Consider the following 19,157-nt stretch of genomic DNA (forward strand, 5'->3'; position numbering starts at 1 on the left):
GATCAGCAAAGCAACCCAACGATGTCTGATGGTTTTGTTTTGTTTTCAAAAAATAATATTCCTTATTATCAAAACACCATTGTCCTATCCTCCCCAAAATCAGGATTTACATGGAACCTACCTTAGAAAGCCCACCTACTTCCAAATAGAAGCAGATAATGAAAACATTCCATGTGACCCAGATAGCAGTCCATACCGAGTACTAGGGTGGAGAAAAAGAGAAAAAGAGAAGATGAAAACACTGTACACAAGGTGTAGATCAATAATATAAAAAGATCAATAGGTACAGCACTTCTGGGAACCATGAGCAGGAGATTTCTCTTGGCAGAAAGCCCCTAGAACTGTAGTCAATTGCAAATCCAATATTCTTTCCTTCTGTAACGAAACACAAGGAAAAGCTAGATTTATTATTTATGGTGCTAGATTAACCTATTGACACCAGTAAATTCCAAAACGTTGAGTGATTTACAGATTACCTTTTCCTCTTCACAATGTAGCTATACATAGAAATGCACTGAAATAATCGCAATACAGTCAAACCTCAGATCCCGAATGCCTCTGTTTTAGAATGTTTCGGCTCCCGAAAGCCAAAAACCCGGAAGTAGATGCTCCAGTTTTCGAACATTTTTCAGAAGCCGAACATCCAATGTGGCTTCTGCTTGAGTGCAGGAAGCTCCTGTAACCAATCAGAAGCCACACCTCAGTTGTCAAACATTTCGGAAGCTTAACGGGCTTCTGGAAAAGATTACGTTCGACAACCGAGGTTTGACTGTATAGCCTTATTCTGCTAAATGGCCTGAAAAGTTGGGAATCAGATGCTGGGATAAATTTTGCTAAAGAATTGCCAGCATTAGATTGCACTAACTTCAAATCACATGGAGAACATATGTGCAGATATAAAAGTGCAAATAAAAAAAGGGGGGAGTCTGAATTTTGGTTGGTTGTATCTTTTATATCCTACCATATCATGAGTGTTTATTATAGCAAGGCACACACACATGCATCCATCCATCCATATATGCCTGAAGGCTGGAGGGAGGAAGTTAAAGGTGGAAAAAAATGCTTGGTAGAAGTGAGGGATGCTACCCTTGGAAGCACAAAAACTATCATTGGAAAACACAGGCTGCACTTAGAAATCGAAATGTGCTTTTGATCTTATTTTGTGCTGGTTTGCAAAATTCAAAGTTAATTTGCAGGACAGAAAGCATTGTCAATGGAAAATCTTTGTTGTATAATAGGAATGGTTTGGAGCAAACAATCCAAATGTACTAGTTCAGAAGCAGTGAAGCAAGATCGAAAAAACACCCAAATGCATAATGTAATGAAATGATAGCTTCATGGTGCTCACTGATCACATCCTCTGCACATTCAAGTGAAGCTGTGAACCAAATCAACATACAGTTGGGGACTTTACCTCCCCCCCCCCCAAAAAAAAGCATAGCGACTCTGTGTGCATTTAGGAATCTGTTCACAAGCCAGATGAAAGCACAATGGCTTGAGCTTGCAGCCAAGAGGTGCAATCCCACTCCACCCTCCACATGTGATGATAGTCATTTAAAAAGTAGCAGGTGGATTTAGCCTTGTTAAAAGGTAAAGGTACCCCTGACTGTTGGGTCCAGTCGTGAATGACTCTGGGGTTGCGGCACTCATCTCGCTTTATTGGCCAAGGGAGCCGGCGTACAGCTTCTGGGTCATGTGGCCAGCATGACTAATTTGCTTCTGGTGAACCAGAGCAACGCACAGAAACACCATTTACCTTCCTGCTGGAGCGGTACCTATTTATCTACTTGCACTTCATGCTTTCAAGCTGCTAGATTGGCAGGAGCAGGGAATGAGCAACGGGAGCTCACCCCATTATGGGGATTAGAACCGCCGACCTTCTGATCGACAAGCCCTAGGCTCTTGGTTTAACCCTCAGCCCCACCTGTGTCCCAATAGCCTTGTTAGACCAATCAAAATCCAGTTCTACACATAATTTCACCTGTTGCTGTAGCGTAGTCACGTCTGAGATAGGGCAATGAAACAATGTAAGCACCCCGAAGTTCAATAAATATCTGATAGGAAATCAAGAACTCATATAGTGGGACTATGCCAATTGTAGACTATGCAGGGAGCATCAGAGCGTGTGGAATTCTGTGGAGTGGCTGATAAGAAATCTATCCATTCACACTGTCTTTGTAGCTGTTCAATCAGTCGTTGCCTTCAGCAAAGTACCAAGAATGCCAGCTCCAGGCTCTTGCACCTTCGAAATGCCTTTTGCAATAATCCCTGACCCAGGCTTGTGATTGACCAGGGAAATTACAGGACAAGACAATAAGACAGAAAATTCCTCAAAACCACTTTTTCCACAGAAAAGCTCTGCCTTATCAAACATATTTTTGAAGTCAGTGTGGAATTGCCTTTCTTGTTGCTCTCCGCTGTCCAAGCTGGCTTAAATCCAAGTAATCTAGTTTCACTCCTTGTACGTATTGCATTTATTACTCTCAAAAGGTTTGGTTTCTTTCCCGCCCTAATCTAACTCTTTCTCTGTAGGCATTTATATTACGTACATTCTGACTTTGCAACAGCACACTAGGTAGCATAAAATTATCTATGCAAATATTAAATCCCTCTGTGCTCCCCTGGAGGGAAAACATGTGCTATTTTCATTTCTTGGAGAAACGTGTAAATTGATTTTATTTCATTTCCCCCACCCCCCGGACTATATTTGGCCAATTTTAGCTATGTGAAGCATCACTTCACAGATGTAAAACACCAGCGGTACTAAGAGAAAACTGAGCAAATACACTCTTATTATCCTTAATCAGTAACAGCTTGGGAATCTCCCATGCTAAGAGAAAATGTGGAAGGAATATAAAAAAAATTTTGAACTGAAAAGCACTTTCTTGAAACAGCTGAAGCTTTGCTATATATCAAACAAAGAAATTGGGTGGGGGGGAGGTAGTTTTGCAAAAGTGTGCTTGTAGGGATAATTACTAGTGAAACTTGGAAAATTATAATATCGTGGAAAAGTTCATTTATTTCAGTAATTCAACTTAAAAGGTGAAACTAATATGTGAGATAGGCATGGCATGGATGCTATCAGCCTGTAGCACTGCTGAGGTGTTATGGAAAACCAGGAAGCTTCAATGCGGTTCAGGTTAGGCAAGTTTGCTGGCCAATCAAGCACAGTAATCCCATGGGCACTGAACCAGGTTTTGGTACTTTTGGCAGTGTGGGCGGGTGCCAAAGTCCTGCTGGAAAATGAAGTCAGCATCCCCATAAAGCTCATCTGCGGAAGGAAGCATGAAGTGCTCCAAAATCTCCTGGCAGACGGATGAATTGACCCTGGACTTAATGAAGCACAGTGAACCAACACCAGCTGATGACATGGCTCCCCAAATCTCTTTTCTGATGAGAGCAGCTTTTGCATCTCATTTGGAAACCAAGGACCCAGAGTCTGGAGGAAGAATGAAGAAGCACACAATGCCAGATGCTTGAAGTCCAGTGTGAAGTTTCCACAGTCTGTGTTGATTTGGGGAGCCATGTCATCAGCTGGTGTTGGTCCACTGTTGGTCCGCCTGACCTGAACCCCATAGAGAATCTATGGGGCATTGCTAAGAGAAAGATGAGAGACATGAGACCGAGCAATGCAGAAGAGCTGAATGCTGCTATTGAAGCTTCCTGGTCCTCCATAACACCTCAGCAGTGCCACAGGCTGATAGCATCCATGCCACGCAGCATTGAGGCAGTAATTGATGCAAAAAGGGCCCAAACCAAGAACTGAGTACATATGCATGCATCTACTTCTCAGAGGTCCAATATTGCTATTTGCAATCCTTGTTTAGCTGATTCTATTTAGTATTCTAATTTTCTGAGATTGTTAATTTGGGGTTTTCATCAGCTGTGCACCATGATCATCACAATTATAACAAATAAAGGCTTGACATATCTCGCTTTGCATGTCATGAGTCTATCTCATATATTAGCTTCACCTTCTAAGTTGAATTACTGAAATAAATGAACTTTTTCACGATATTCTAATTTTCCGAGTTTCATCTGTATATGGTGTGTGCTTTACATTTTTCATTCACATACACCATGTACCCCAGAGCTGGGCTATACCTCCCACCATACTGGCAGGGGCTGATGGAAGCTGGAGTCCAATAACATCTGGAGGGACTCGTGTTAAGCACTAGTGGTATACACACATGCCAAGGAGCCATGACTGGCCAGCGTTCCCCATGAAGTGTTCATGTCTTTAAAGAACACACATATGGCTCCCAAAAATACCGTATATACTCGAATATAAGCCAACTTCTTCAGCATATTTTTTATGCTGAAAAAGCTTGCCTCAGCGTATACTCGAGTGAGGTGAGCAGCTGCGGAGGGACGAGCAGCGAGAAAGGAGCCCTTTCTCACTGCTCGCCCCTCCGCTGCTGCCCGCCTCTCGCAAGGGCAGGCACAGGAGCTGTGGCTGGGAGAGGCGCTGCGCTGCGCCTCTCCCAACCGGGCTCCTATGCCTGCTCTTGCGAGCGGCAGAGGTGGCGGCAGAGGGACGAGCGGCTGCTCCTTCCTCCTCCTCTGCCTTTTCCACTGTTGGGGGCAGCAGAGGGAGAAGCAGCAGCCCAAAAGGAGCCCTTTTGCCTGCTCCTTCCTCCTCCTCTGCCTCTGCCGCTGTCGGTGGTGGAGGAGGAGCGAGCAGCCCGAAAGCAGCCCTTTCAGGCTGCTTGTTCTTCCTCCTCCGCTGCCGCCACCACAAATTTTATGGTGTGGTGAACCGGCTTATACTCGAGTCAATAAGTTTTCCCAGTTTTTTGTCCTAAAATTAGGTGCCTCAGCTTATATTCGGGTCGGCTTATACTTGAGTACATGAATATATCGTAGTACATGAAGCATCCTTAAGTTTGCTATAGCCTTGGTATAAGAAATAGGAATCAGAAATTCAGGCTGACTGGCCCCATTCTGAAGCTGAGTGAATTAATTTGTGGAATTCTGTACCTGCGCGAGTATTATGTCAGCTACTTAACACACTATTCACCAAGACTGTATTTACTACAAGATGTCTCTGTATAATGACTTACAGTAATTAGAAAGTTCAAGGGTAAAGCCTTTCCAGTCTTATTTGCACCCATTTCTACCCACTCTGGGGAGGACTGGGCAGTGGTGGGACAGGGGTCAATGGGGTTTGGGGCAGAGAAAGAATGTTGATTTTTATGGTAATGCACAGAAGGCAATTAGGACCATTTCAAATGTTTTCCAGCTGAGAAGGTAAAGTTGATTTTTCAAAAGAACACCCAACCACATGAAAATTATGCCTCCCCCCCAAAACCCCTTAAGGTCCTCAGACAAAGGGCTAGTCTTCATCAAGACTTTCATTCTGAAGGTCTCTGCGGTGTCACCATACTTAAAGAACTACAGGACTCAAATCATCAATACAGAAATAAACTTTAAAAGCATGCTTTATAAAAATTCTCCAATAGATATCCTTTAAAAAAGAAGTAGTGATCTTTATCCCTCAAAAGCCATTACTGATAAAATTACAGAGAGATCCCAAACGCTGACATTTTCAGGGGGAAAGCAATAAGCATTCAACCTTTCCAGCCAGCGAGGGGTCAGCGGTATGTGAAGGAAGCTAGTTTTTCAGATGGCTTCAGAATGCTTGATTTCTGGATAGGTTAAGCTGTAGAGATCCCCTGTTCTTTCCCTTTTGTTCCAGTGGAAAACTATGCAGCTGAAAGTTATACACGGCCTGTGCTTAGAATTGTGGAAGTTTACATAACTGATGTAAAAGCCTATGGGCACTCCAGTGTTATTTATTTTTTTTAAATTCCTATCTATCATTGCCTTCAGGCTCAGTCACTAAAGTCTGCAGGAATTCAAAGCAGTCTCACATGACCTCCAAAACTCAATTAATTGGTTGGGGAAGGGAGTGTGAATTGCAGAAAGAGTGAATTCACTGTGGAGGAGGTTCTCTCCTGAGTGTATTAAAAAGGTCATGATAAAAATCAGAAATGGTAAACAAGTGAAGGGCAGAACAATTCAAATTGGTTGGCGGGGGGGGGGGGGAGAAATGGTGGATATATAGCTATATCCCAAAACCTAGAGGTCCATGCCAGCTAGGAAAGTGGGTTAAGTTTTTCTTGCCCCACCCCTTTTCATTCCATCAGCTCCAGGCTAGTGTAGCTGGCTAGCCCAAGGATCTGTGGGGCTTTACATCCATAAGGAATTCTTGTCACATAACAAGGAATTTATCTTGTTTTAGTTCATGACTGCAAAAATTACTTTAAAATGGGTCTAAAGCTGCTGGTGTCCCACCCTTAGCTGTCAAATGTCATATATTGGGCCTTCCTGTTGGCTTTCTGCCTGCTTGGACACAGCAGTGGTGGAGCTTCTCCATCCATGGGACTCCTCTCTGGTGGTAGGAAGGTATCAGCGCTACATACTAGCTGCCTCCATTCATCAATACTGGCTGGGGGCAGGGAGTGGCATATCCTCTGGGACTGCTTCTCTTACCAATGCCCAGCCAGCTGTTGTTGTTATTGTTGTTTAGTCGTTTAGTCATGTCCGACTCTTCGTGACCCCATGGACCAGAGCACGCCAGGCACTCCTGTCTTCCACTGCCTCCCGCAGTTTGGTCAGACTCATGTTTGTAGCTTCGAAGACACTATCCAACCATCTCGTCCTCTGTCGTCCCCTTCTCCTTGTGCCCTCCATCTTTCCCAACATCAGGGTCTTTTCCAGGGAGTCTTCTCTTCTCATGAGGTGGCCAAAGTATTGGAGCCTCAGCTTCAGGATCTGTCCTTCCAGTGAGCACTCAGGGCTGATTTCCTTAAGAATGGATACGTTTGATCTTCTTGCAGTCCATGGGACTCTCAAGAGTCTCCTCCAGTACCATAATTCAAAAGCATCAATTCTTTTTTTTTAATTTTTTTTTATTAGATTTTATTTGAAAAAGACATACACATATCATGCTAAAATACACCTATACTCTTATATATATATATGTACAAATATATACCTATAAGTAGAAATCCTAAAAGAAGAGAAAAAACGGAAAAAGAAAAACAAAAAAAACCAAGAACAAGAAAGCAATCAGACAAGTACACAAAAGAAGAGAAAAAAAACAAAGAAAATACCAAAACACAAAACATAAGCACTAACAATTAATCGACTTCCGTCCAACTCGGTCTTGGATTAAATATCCTTACATTATATCTGCAGTCGTACTAACATTAGTATTTATACATCGAAGGTATTAATTAATGTCTACTGTTAGATTATTAATTCCAGTATTGATCTCAAAATAGTTTAAAAATTTAGTCCATTCATCTTTAAGTTTCCCTGAGTTATTTTGCTTTATTCTTTGTGTTAATTCCGCTAACTCAATATATTGGTATAGCCTCATTTGCCATTCATCAATCGTGGGTAGATCAGAGGATTTCCATTTTTGTGCTATTAGGGTCCTTGCAGCAGCCATGGCATATTGGAAGAAGGTTTGATCTAATTTTTTTATTTCCTCGCCAATCATGCCTAAGAGGAACAGTTCAGGGACCTTGGGAAAAAATTTTTCATTTCTTCATAAATTTGCCCCCAAAATTCCTTCACCGCCTCACAGGTCCACCAGATATGCAAAAAAGTCCCCACCTTAACCTTACATCTCCAGCAGGTGTTGTCAGCAGATTTATACATCTTACCTAATTTTGCTGGGGTCAAGTACCAGCGGTACATCATTTTCTCTAAGTTTTCCCGAAGGGTTACGCACGCGGTAAATTTCATACCTTTTCTCCAGAGTGTTTGCCATTTATTGTATTCAATATTATGCCCGAGGTCTCTATCCCACTTTACCATCGCTCCCTTCACCATGTCGTCTTTGGTATCCCATTCCAGTAATTGTTTATACATTTTGGAGAGGGGTTTATCATTGCTCTCTAAAATTTCCCTCTGGAATCTTGATTTTTTCCCGTTCATCCCCAATTTTTTGTGCTCACCCCACAAGGCGTTAATCTGATGGTAATGTAGCCACTCATTTATTTTATCTTTCAACTCATCGTAAGGCTTCACCTTCCATCCTTCTTCTGTCTTAACTAGAAGGTCCTCATACGTCCATCTTTCACCTGTCATATTTATCTTTTTAATTTTGATTATATCAACTGGGGAGAGCCACCAGGGGATGCCTTTTTCAAGCAATTTTTTATACCTACTCCACACTTCCAGTAATGGGCCTCTTACTATATGGTTGGAGAAGCCTCGGTGGACCCCGCCTTTCTCCTGCCACAGGTAGGCATGCCACCCGAACCTAATATCATGACCTTCTAAATCTAGTAGGTAAGTATTCCTAAGAGTGGCCCATTCCCTTATCCAACATATACAAGCTGCCGAAAAGCATCAATTCTTCAGTGATCTTTATGGTCCAGCTCTCACTTCCATACATCACTAAGCCAGCTGTTAGGGAGACCTGGATGCGGAACTGCTTGAGATGTCCTACAAGGTCAATTACTCCAACTAAGCTGTGACATTTTCATAGGATACTGCTTGTAGAACATATTTGTATCTGTTTCACATTTTTGCGGACATATGATTTAATTCTAATATTCTACTCAGGTTTTAGTACTTACTTTCCTGCTCAAAAGGAGATTGACAATATTCATGGTACAAATAGATGAAGCATACTGGAGAACTGAACAAAAATATAATATTGCATTTTTTCAAAAAACAAACCACCCACATTATTCAGATGTTTTAAATTATAACTGAGCTGAAATATTATATTATCCATTTTAATAAAAATCAATGAACTCAAAACTTACCACAACTATATACCGAGGTCTGTATTGTATGGTTCCAAACAAACCCAAAATGACAACTATTATGTGCAGGAAATTACCAAGGATAGGAGCCCACTGGAAGCCAAGAAAATCAAAGATTTGTCTCTCCAGGGCAGCTAACTGCAAAGAAACAGAACATAAAAATATCTCAGTTAGGATTAAATCAGTCATTCACAGTGTAAGTATCACTCTTAAGACCTAGTGAATTAGACTGGTAATTACCCCATTACTTTTGTTGCATAAGGAATTTATCTTGTTACCTGCCCATGCGGCTAGAAAAGTTTTCACATCTCAAACTGTGTTGGCACCAGACTGATAACTTTTTCAACAAAAACTAGGAACTCTCGCATCCTAATACATGTACAAAAGCATACCCAGAAATAAAAGAATCACACTGGTTTAATGTTTTCAAATGGAAATCCTTCATATAGTAGTTGCATCATGTGTTCTCCATGTACCTGTTCACCTGCTTCTGTTTCTATTTTCACATTCCCCTTTCATTCTCCATATTTTCCAAATTGTTGTATAAACATGTCCAATGTGTGATGGGAACCTGACATTTTAGACAAGCTTACTGAAACCATGGAGGTAGCATCAAATGTCAGATTGCCTCAGAAACTCAGCTTCACCTAAGTCCTTCACTATTCAACATACTCCGCAGCCATCATGGGACAAGTAAAGATGGTGAAAATACAACTATTATTTCAATTTCTGCCATCATATCTGTCCTTCATAGAGTCAACTGGAGGCCAAAGTATGGCTTTTCTTGGGAATGAGACATGTTCTCTTGCCTTGGGCTCTTATCATCATCACCACCACACTGCTTCAAGGCATATGCCATAGCTTGAATTTTCACAACTACATATAGAAAAACAGCCCCACAGTGCTAGTGTAGAAGAGAGCTGTAATGGTTAAATGCTGGAAGGAAGCAAACCCCAGGAGTATCATCTGTCCTGCAGTTGATTTGTCAGTGTATTTCATAGAATCTCTTATTGGTAAAGAGCTACATGTTAAAATGGACTTGTAACTTACATTCCTAATAATTATTGATACAGCTCTCTTTTTAAAATACTCATGTGAATATAAAATCCTCAAAAATATGTGTGCTCAATGAATGATTGGGCAAAGTCTTTACAGACAAAAAAGAAAAAAATCAAGTGAAAATATATGCTTTTTCTGGAGAGGGGGGAAAGTCAAAAATAGATACATTGTTTGCCAAGATAACATATACAAGTCATTTTTATGCCCATTAGTAAAAAAATTCTAGAATCTGACAGCTGACAGAACTTGGTGTCCTGAAAATCTTAAAAAACTAACACGGATAGTTCTGGGAAATTTATTACTGAAAGGCCTTTAAGTTTGCACCACAGACTTCACCTGTCCCCAGTCCTCAACTCTCATTCTGCTACAGTCGAAAATAAAATTAGTGAGTTGGCACCATATATGCAAAACTATACAGTTTTTGCTTAATTTTGGACACAGCCTTGGGGGGGGGGGGTTGGATGCAAAATTTTAATTTCCTTGATACAGACTATGATAGTGCTGTGGCCCACATGTTAGTAGTGCTGGCAGTCAGGCTAGGTAGGGGCTGCAGCCAAACTCATCTTGTTATGCACATCTTGGGATATTACATAGATCAAGAATTGCTCGGTAATCACATGACACCAAAAAATGAGAGAAATCAAAGTCAATTCATGAATCAAATGAAAAATGCCATTACCTCACCTGTCAACAAATACAAAATTGCAATTCTAGTTGAAACCATTAAAAGGCTGCTAAAGATCCAAGTATCAGAGGCAGCCTAAGAACTATAATCATCAAATGGCATTGCTCACATGTTCACACATTCCTGCTGAATCCTCAAACTTCCTAATTCCCCTCTTCTACTATGTGTGTGTGTGTGTGTGTGTGTGTGTGCTGTTGTAATGAGAATAAAAATTAAAATTAAGCAAACATATGCACATTTTCTTAAATGAATTCATGGTGCTGATATAATCTGCTGCATCTGCATTGCTTTATTGTCTGCCTTTAGTTGGTTTTAATAGTTGTATTTTCAAAAGATTGAGCACCAGTTGTTGCTGGGGGGAAAGGTACATAAACACTTAAAAGGTGAAACTGCATGGTTTGTTTTGGCTAAACCCTTCTGAAGAGAGATCTTTGAGGGAAATGGATGCTCAGCAGACTATTGTGGTGTAATTGTCTTGGACCAGGGAAATCTGGATTCAAATCATGGCTCAAACAGTGAAAGCAAATCTAATGACCAGGCCAGATGAAAAATGGGTATCCAACTGGAACTTTAGCTATCGAGTTCAAAAACATCATTGCTTAAAACTCTTTGTCAGCAAAAGGAAACATTTATTAAAATTATTTCCTAACACACATCTGTCAAAGACTATTTATGTTTTCTATTGCATTACTTTACAAATTGACTGCTACATTTTCACTAAGCAAATATTTTAAAACTAAAGCTGCACTCTGTGAAAGAGATACTGTGGTCTAGTAGTAGTCTAGCTACTGTAATGAAGACCCACAGGACCAACATACTGTGGAAAAAGGGTTTAAGATGCAGCTGCAACTGACCAAAAAACACTAGCATTGAGACTTTGGGCTGAATCCCACATACACTTGGAATAATGCACATATAATGAAATTTCAGACAAAGAACATAATACTATTTAAATGCCAGTGCACCCTAAGCAAAGGACCATGAAATTTACTGCTTTTCCATCCCTGAAAGAATTGCTAGCCATACAAAAGTGTAGATCACTGATCCAAAACCCAACTCTAATTCTCTGTTTGTCATGGTCTTCACATTATAAAGCACTAGATACAATTCATAGAAGTATCAAATCAATGCATTTTTCTATCCTAATAGACCACTCCTATCAGAACAGGCAAATATTCAGAGATGGCTATTGTGCTCAGCTGACAAGAAAAGTAAACCTTTTGAGTCAATGGGAAGTCTTCTGCTACTCAGGTAATAAAAACAAAGCTTCAAGTGATGAAATGGTGAAGAAAACTAGAGAGGCTTTCTGCACATCCTCTGTGGAATCTCAGCACTGGATGACAGGAGCCAAAGGAGATCTAGTGAAATAACATAATCTGGGTTAGCACAGGGCCTAGAGTTTCTCACCCAAGGAGATTCTTTTCCACTGCCCCCTACAGGTTCTCACCCTGAGCTGGTCAAGTGGCTGCGTCCTGCACTCCATGCTCTACACACAACCGGTCTCTCACCCCAGCAAAAACTCGTTCCAATGAATAGGCTACAGAGAGCCAACAAACATTCCAGAATAAAAGCAAATACAGGTAGACTCTTCACCTTCAGAATGACACCCTTTGGAGCCAAATCTTCAGCAGTGGCTTGGAAGTGGACAGCAGCAGGACTTATCCAGCTCCCCAGAGCACTAATTGAAGCCAAGCTTCCCTCTGGGGCTTTTGCTGCTAGTGAATTGTGGGTCAGATTTTTCTGCCTCCCCTCCTATCCCACTCAATGGCAGATAGCAACCAGGTCAGCTATCTAGGAGAGTAAGTAAACACATCTTCATGCTATGGAATTTGGTCCAGTATGTATATACTGAAGCCAAGTGTGTGAAAGAATGGCCTCGGCCCAGTATACCTGAAGGAGTATCTCCACCCCCATCATTCAACTGAGGTCCAGTTCCGAGGGCCTTCTGGTGGTTCCCTCACTGTGAGAAGCAAAGTTACAGGGAACCAGGCAGAAGGCCTTCTCAGCAGAGGCGCCCATCCTGTGGAACGCCCTCCCACCAGACGTCAAGGAAATAAACAACTATCTGGCTTTTAGAAGACATCTGAAGGCAGCCCTGTTTAGGGAAGCTTTTAATGTTTGATGCTTTATTGTATTTTTAATATTTTGTTGGAAGCTGCCCAGAGTGGCTGGGGAAATCCAGCCAGATGGGCAGGGTATAAATAATTTATTATTATTATTATTATTATTATTATTATTATTATTATTATTATTATTCCTTGTTTGAAAGGCCACTGTGGCAATCTCAGGTTTGCACATAACCTCACCCCACCACTCTCCCAGGGAGAAAAGTACATATAAGACATTGCAATATTGAATTTCCCTTTCTGTGGGATCTCTCTGAATTTGCTGTCTGTGTTCCTCATTCAAACATGAAACATGAAGACTTTTCTTAAGAGGCATGCATACCTCAAAACCAGCTTGACTGAGTAGAGTCAAGAAAAGGAGCAGCAAAGTGACCCCAAAATTTTTCTCCTTTTTTCACCTCAGTCTTTTTGAAACTCATTGAATTACTGCTGAAGTCCCACAAGCTTGGAAGAAAAGAAAAGAAACGAAAAAATATGTGGTGACCTTTCATTTTATGGGTTCAGGCACAAAGCTTTGTGCGGTGCAGTGATCTGTGCAATGTGTCCTTTGTACAGCAATATTTTTCATTTAGACAACTTTGGTTAAAAAAAACCCCTGCTCTTCCAATTTTGACAGAAACCCAGAACCCTCCATGAACCTTTCTGTGGCCAACTGCTCTCCACTGTGGCAATTAGTACTGTTTCCTTCTTGCAGAAAGAAGGGCGGGGGAGAGGGAGAGAGAAAAAATAAAATAAAATTAAGGATAGCATTCAGCTAAGTTTTACTTAGTGAAGCCCTATTGAAATTAATGGACCTAACCCAGTCCAATAGTTTCATTCAGTCTACCTTGAGTAAAAGATAATTGAATACTACACTAAGTCAATAGCTACTAGTTACAATAGTTGTGTACTATCTCTGAAAAGCAGTGGCTGGGGAATGCAAGTGAAGAGAGGCTTATTTGTGCTCATGTCAAGTTTATGGGTTTCCCATTTGCCTTTGGTTGACCACTGTGGGGAAAGAATACTGCACTAGGTGAGTCTTTTATCTGATCCATTTGGGGGAATGTTCAGGGTGGCAGGGAATGATACATTGTTTATTAATATCCTTCCTAGCTTGCGCTAGCAAGTTCCTTCACTTAGCAGAGTGCATTCCCCTTCTTACGCAGCAGAAAGATGATTGCAAACTTGTGTGAGTTTCTTAAGACAACATGCGATTCAAACTGGCTTGTCCAGACTGAGATATGTTCTAATATTCTAAGATTCCTGGTAAGACCCCTTTTGAATCCCTCCTAAAAGAATAAAGACACCACAGTCTTATTCATAGTAACAAAAGGTAGTTTCACTCATGATCAGGCAGAGTACAGTGTGACCCCTTAAAGCAGGCTTTAGGCTTAAAGTTACAGAGTATATACAAACAGGTTTACCCAATATGGAGATAACCTGGGGAGACTGCTTGGCTGGCAGCCAGCAGATCAGTCCAGGAAGTTCGCAGAACGAAAGAGAAGATGGAAGAGAGAGAGGTGGCAGTGTGACTGGACCTTTTACCAGGTCAGGTAAAGTCACACCCACCTACTAGTCACATGCAAGGAAGGATGCTCCAGGCCAGGAGAAATAGGAAGTTCAACTGGCTGGACCAAGCATTCCCTTGCATGTCCACTCTAGCAAAACAAGGAATGTTGTACTTAACTGCTCCCAGTAGATTACATCCCACATCATTAGGGCTCCTCTTCTTATAACTTTTTTAAAAAACTAATGTTTCTCAAAGTAATTTAAACAGCAGATGATAACATGAAATTTGGGGGATGGTGGGCACATAACATAAGCCTTCGTAGCGCATATCTAGTTGTAAAAGAACATTGATGGATATATGCATCCCAGCATGTATTAGAATAAGCATCCAATCAAAGCAAATAGTGTACAGTGGTACTTTGGTTTAGGAACAGCTTAGTTTATGAACAACTTGGATTAAGAACACTGCAAACCTGGTAGTAGGTGTTTTTGGTTTGTGAACTTCGCCTTGAAAGCAGAACATGTTTTTCTTTCTGTTGAGTGTGTTCCATTTGTAGACTGAGTCCCCCGCTGCTATGGGAAAGCACGCCTTGGTTTAAGAACGCTTTGATTTAAGAACAGACTTCCGAACGGATTAAGTTTGTAAACCAAGGTACCACTGTATTTTTATTTCATTGTGCATTCAGGTGGGCATCTGATTTATACGTATGGTTCCTAATCCAGCAAGTACATCTTACATAGATATCCATAGATGGGCAAATACCTTCTGCAGAAATTATATATAAAGATATGAAGCAAAATGAAACTGATGCATTGTAGGCTCATTAGCCAATTAAGAAGAGAAACGCACATGTTAATAATTTTCTAAGGTCAATGATCAAGCACCATAATCTGGTTACTTCATTATTTTAGAAACATTAAGCATAAAGAGGATTTCAACAGCAAAGGTATTAAGAAAGAGTTTACCATGCCACAGAATAAATGGTGCATTCACACTTTTTATAGCGTATGTTAAAGACAAAGGGCAGACATCATCATTAATAAACAGCACCTTAATTCTCCCAGTGAATGGCACATGACTGTTTCAAGCAAACTTACAGCTGCCTCTTTGAATTTAAAATACAAATATATCTCATTAAAATATTTAGAAGCACTCTAGAGAAAACACTAATAAAGAGCAAAAGTCACAGTCAGAGAGGGGTAATTAAGAAACACAGAAAACTGTCAGAGCATTTGCTCCATCTAGTCCAATATTGTCTGCTCTGGCAGCAGCTCACCAGGGTCTCAGCCAAGAGGCATTCCCAGCCCTACCCAGAGATTGAACGGTACCACTACCCGAGGTACCACTGTATTCCACTTTTCCACAACAAGTTGTGCCCAAAACGACTTACAGCAAACATTTGAAACATAAAAATAGAAAACATTTGAAATAAAAAATACAGTGGTACCTCGGGTTACAGACGCTTCAGGTTACATATGCTTCAGGTTACAGACTCCGCTAACCCAGAAATAGTACCTCGGGTTAAGAACTTTGCTTCAGGATGAGAACAGAAATTGTGTTCCAGCAGTGCGGAAGCAGCGGGAGGCCCCGTTAGCTAAAGTGGTGCTTCAGGTTAAGAACAGTTTCAGGTTAAGAATGGGCCTCCGGAACGAATTAAGTACTTAACCCGAGGTACCACTGTATACAAAATACAGAACATGTCAGTACAGTTTTAGGACTCTTATTATTATTTCTATTATTGTTCACAGTTCTCCTTTCAAATACTTAGCCCCCCCTCCCCAATCTTTACAACAATATGAGCTGTATTGGTTTAGGGGTTTTCATTTGTTATTATGAACCTCCCCTAGATCCTACTCTGTTCAACACAGATCTAGCAATTATCAGAAATTTCCTTGCTATTACCATCCACACTCAATTAGCCTTCTATTGCACTTTACCATTCATTGTTTGGAGAGGGTAGGTGGTGCTATTGAGCAGAATAATGCTTCAGCAGAATTTTCCATGATGTATCCCAGCAGTATTCCAACAGTCATATAATTCTCCTGCTGTTCTTTTGCCTGTTTATGACTCTAGCTGACAAACATACCAATTTTTGTCAACTGCTGTTTCTAAAAAAACGATGTATACTGTAGCACTGAGACACTGCATCAATCAGCATGTGTGTGAAACACTGTGTGTGCATACATATGTATACAACATCCAGAGGGCAGCATGAAATTAGACTTGGGGTCACAGGTTCCCCATCACTACTCTAGGTATCTAAACACATACATACACACACATACATACACAGAGACACAGTTCTAATATAAAATCGTAATTGGGCTTGCCAATCAGAAGGTCGATGGTCCGAATCTATGCAACTGCGAGAGATCCCATTGCTCTATCCCAGATTCTGCCAATCTAGCAGTTTGAAAGCATACCAGTGCAAGCAGATAAATAGGTTCCACTGCGGTGGAAAGGGGGAAAAAAAGGTTTCCATGCACTGTGGCACTCGTCACAGTATCCCATTGCATCATGGTTTAGTCATGCTGGCCACATGATCCAGAAAGCAGTCTGTGGACAAACGCCGGCTCCCTTAGCCTGAAGTGAGATGAGTACTGCATCTCATAGTCACCTTTGACCGGACTTAACCATCCAGGGGTCCTTAACCTTTTCACCTTTAATATAAAATACCCTGAAATTTTAATAGGACAATTTATTCCAGTGTTGTTTTCTTTCCCCATAAGGTGTGCTTCTTTCAAAATGTAAGTTATAATGTCTACCATCCACACTTTGGTACAAATTCTCTAGGAAGCACTTTTTAGTGCAATCAGCTCTCATTAGGAGGCCTTCTGGTAGAAATCTCCTTACAACACTCTCTATTAAAGCTAGGATTGATGACTTGATGGCCCACAGCCAAAACGATTATGCCAATGTTGATTGAAGAAGTTTACATGCATTTGCTCACCACTCCACCCTCTTGCCTTCCCTTTCTATATCACTTGTCTCTGTGTAAACCAAGGTGATATTAATGGATTGCTATTGAGTGAGCTCTGTTTTCCAAGGCCCTTCAGTCAGTGTTAATCACGAAGCGCAGTTAATACATTTTTAATACAAGTGTATGCGTAGCTAGATTATGCACCTGCTGGATGTGAGCATAACACCCGCCCTCTGGAGACCCGTGTTCGTTTTCAAAATGTCAAGATGTGCCTGGTAGCAAGCATGCAGCAGGCTGTACTTCATACAGAGCGGAAAGAATGCTCTTTAAATAAAAGACATTAAATATCACACTTGTTATGTTTTAAAGGAAAGCCAAATAACATGAGAATCCTGAAGACTTAACGGTGGCATGCTAGAGAAATACAGTATTTCCTCTACACAATATTACACAGTCACAACTGCTTGAAACAGTAGAGGTTAATGAATGCTTATAGAGTGAAAGGCAACATAGACTGGAGGTTAATTTGTTCATACTGGCCCCATTTCCTACATGAAACCATCACTCCCCCATTCCTTCTGCTAACACCGGAGAGAGGAATGCCCATCTCCTTTGAAACTGTTTTCTTTTAGCACAGTTATTTGCCACTCAATCAATAATTAACTGGAAGACTGACGGAATGGAGGCACCTACAACACAAAGCACTTTACAAAGGGGCTGTGTCAAAAAATGGCAAGCAATTAAGAAACCAGTCATTAATTCACTGTGTTTGTTTTTGGGATTTTGTTCTTCTTTGCCTTGAAATAATACAATGATAAAATCTGTACAGAGAGTCAGAAGCAACTGTGAGACTTTATTAGCATGCTAATTCATAACTGCTGGGTAGTGCTCAGTAAAGATGTTATGGTGCTTCTTAAGTTCATAGTGGAAGTTTGGCTTTTTTGTGGCTTTTAAAATGTACTTCTGAACCCTTCCACTTCTTAGATACTCTGAAATTGGTAATTCATTTAGAACAATTTCTCAAAGCGATACTGTTTCTTCCAAGTTCCATTTTATTATACAAATAGCAATTACCTCAAATTGCCAATTTTCTCTCTCTTTTTAACATGAACACAGGAGACAAATTTCCACAGGCTAAAGCAAGAGCACGGAACTTGTGCCTACCCCACCCCTATTATTGTTGGACAACAACTCTCACCATCTCTGACTATTGGCCATGCTGGCTGGGGCTAACGGAAGTTGAGTCAAGCAGCAACTGTGGAGGGCCACAGGTTCCTCATCTGGACTGAAGGTTGGTCATTCCAGGCTTGAATCAAACCACAAGTGTTGATGGCTTGCAGAAAGGTAAGTTTCCCCTTGGAAGGAAATGGATATTTGGGGACTGGGAAGGCTCCAGAATTTTATTCTATTACCCAGCGTCCCAAGGACAGAAAACAACCAACAACCTGGTTTATTACTATTATGCAGGACTCCTGAAATAAGCACCAAAATCTTACTCTGATATGGTAAGTGAGGAAAGTTAATAAATCTGGGCAGATAATCCAAAACCCTAATCTTCCATACTAGAGGGAGTTTGGATGAGGCAAATCTGTTCCTGTATCCAGTCTTGTCCAGATCTACTTGCCTCTTCCATCAGGGGAGCTATGCTACCAGTAGATATGTCCTACAAGTAGCATACAGAAACTACCTGTGGTAGTATCCTTGCAGAGAGTACATGCCCTCTAACATTTCTCTGGTGAAAATAGGGATTTCCTATTTCATATCCTCCAACATTTCTCCAATGATAATAGGGGTGTCCTAAGGAAAAGTGGGACATTACAGCATCAAATCAGAGGGTTGGAGGGTCTGAGAGTAGCCAATAGAAGCGTCTGAAACCATAGGATCCTGAGCTCACCCTACTACCTACCATCACTTGATAGCAATGGGTCCAATCCAGGCCTTTTCATTATACCATTCCAGGAGCTGGCACAGTGGAGAGACTTTTGCCCTGCTCTCCCTCCACCTTGTGTTGTGTGAGCAGCAGGGCCGTGGATGTAACAGTGGCTATTAAGTCCTGCCATAGCTGGCAAGGGGATGGGATTCTAGGCTT

The 19,157-nt window shown here is 41.1% G+C and overlaps 1 protein-coding gene across 4 annotated transcripts in view; it reads right to left on the reverse strand.

Moving 5' to 3' along the window:
- The window catches only part of NKAIN3 (sodium/potassium transporting ATPase interacting 3), a 193,878-nt gene that overhangs the window by 97,971 nt on the left and 76,750 nt on the right, over positions 1-19,157 (reverse strand). For 3 of the 4 annotated variants that reach the window (XM_077932971.1, XM_077932972.1, XM_077932973.1), the window contains exons 2-3: positions 8,790-8,927; positions 122-202 (exon numbers count right to left, since the gene is read on the reverse strand). In XM_077932971.1, the coding sequence (XP_077789097.1) occupies positions 122-202; positions 8,790-8,927 (219 nt within the window). The remainder of the gene's footprint in view (positions 1-121; positions 203-8,789; positions 8,928-19,157) is intronic. The other variant, XM_077932974.1, reaches the window with a different exon arrangement.

Source organism: Podarcis muralis, chromosome 8 (assembly GCF_964188315.1).
Source record: "Podarcis muralis chromosome 8, rPodMur119.hap1.1, whole genome shotgun sequence".
In the NCBI taxonomy this organism is placed as follows: Eukaryota; Metazoa; Chordata; class Lepidosauria; order Squamata; family Lacertidae; genus Podarcis; species Podarcis muralis.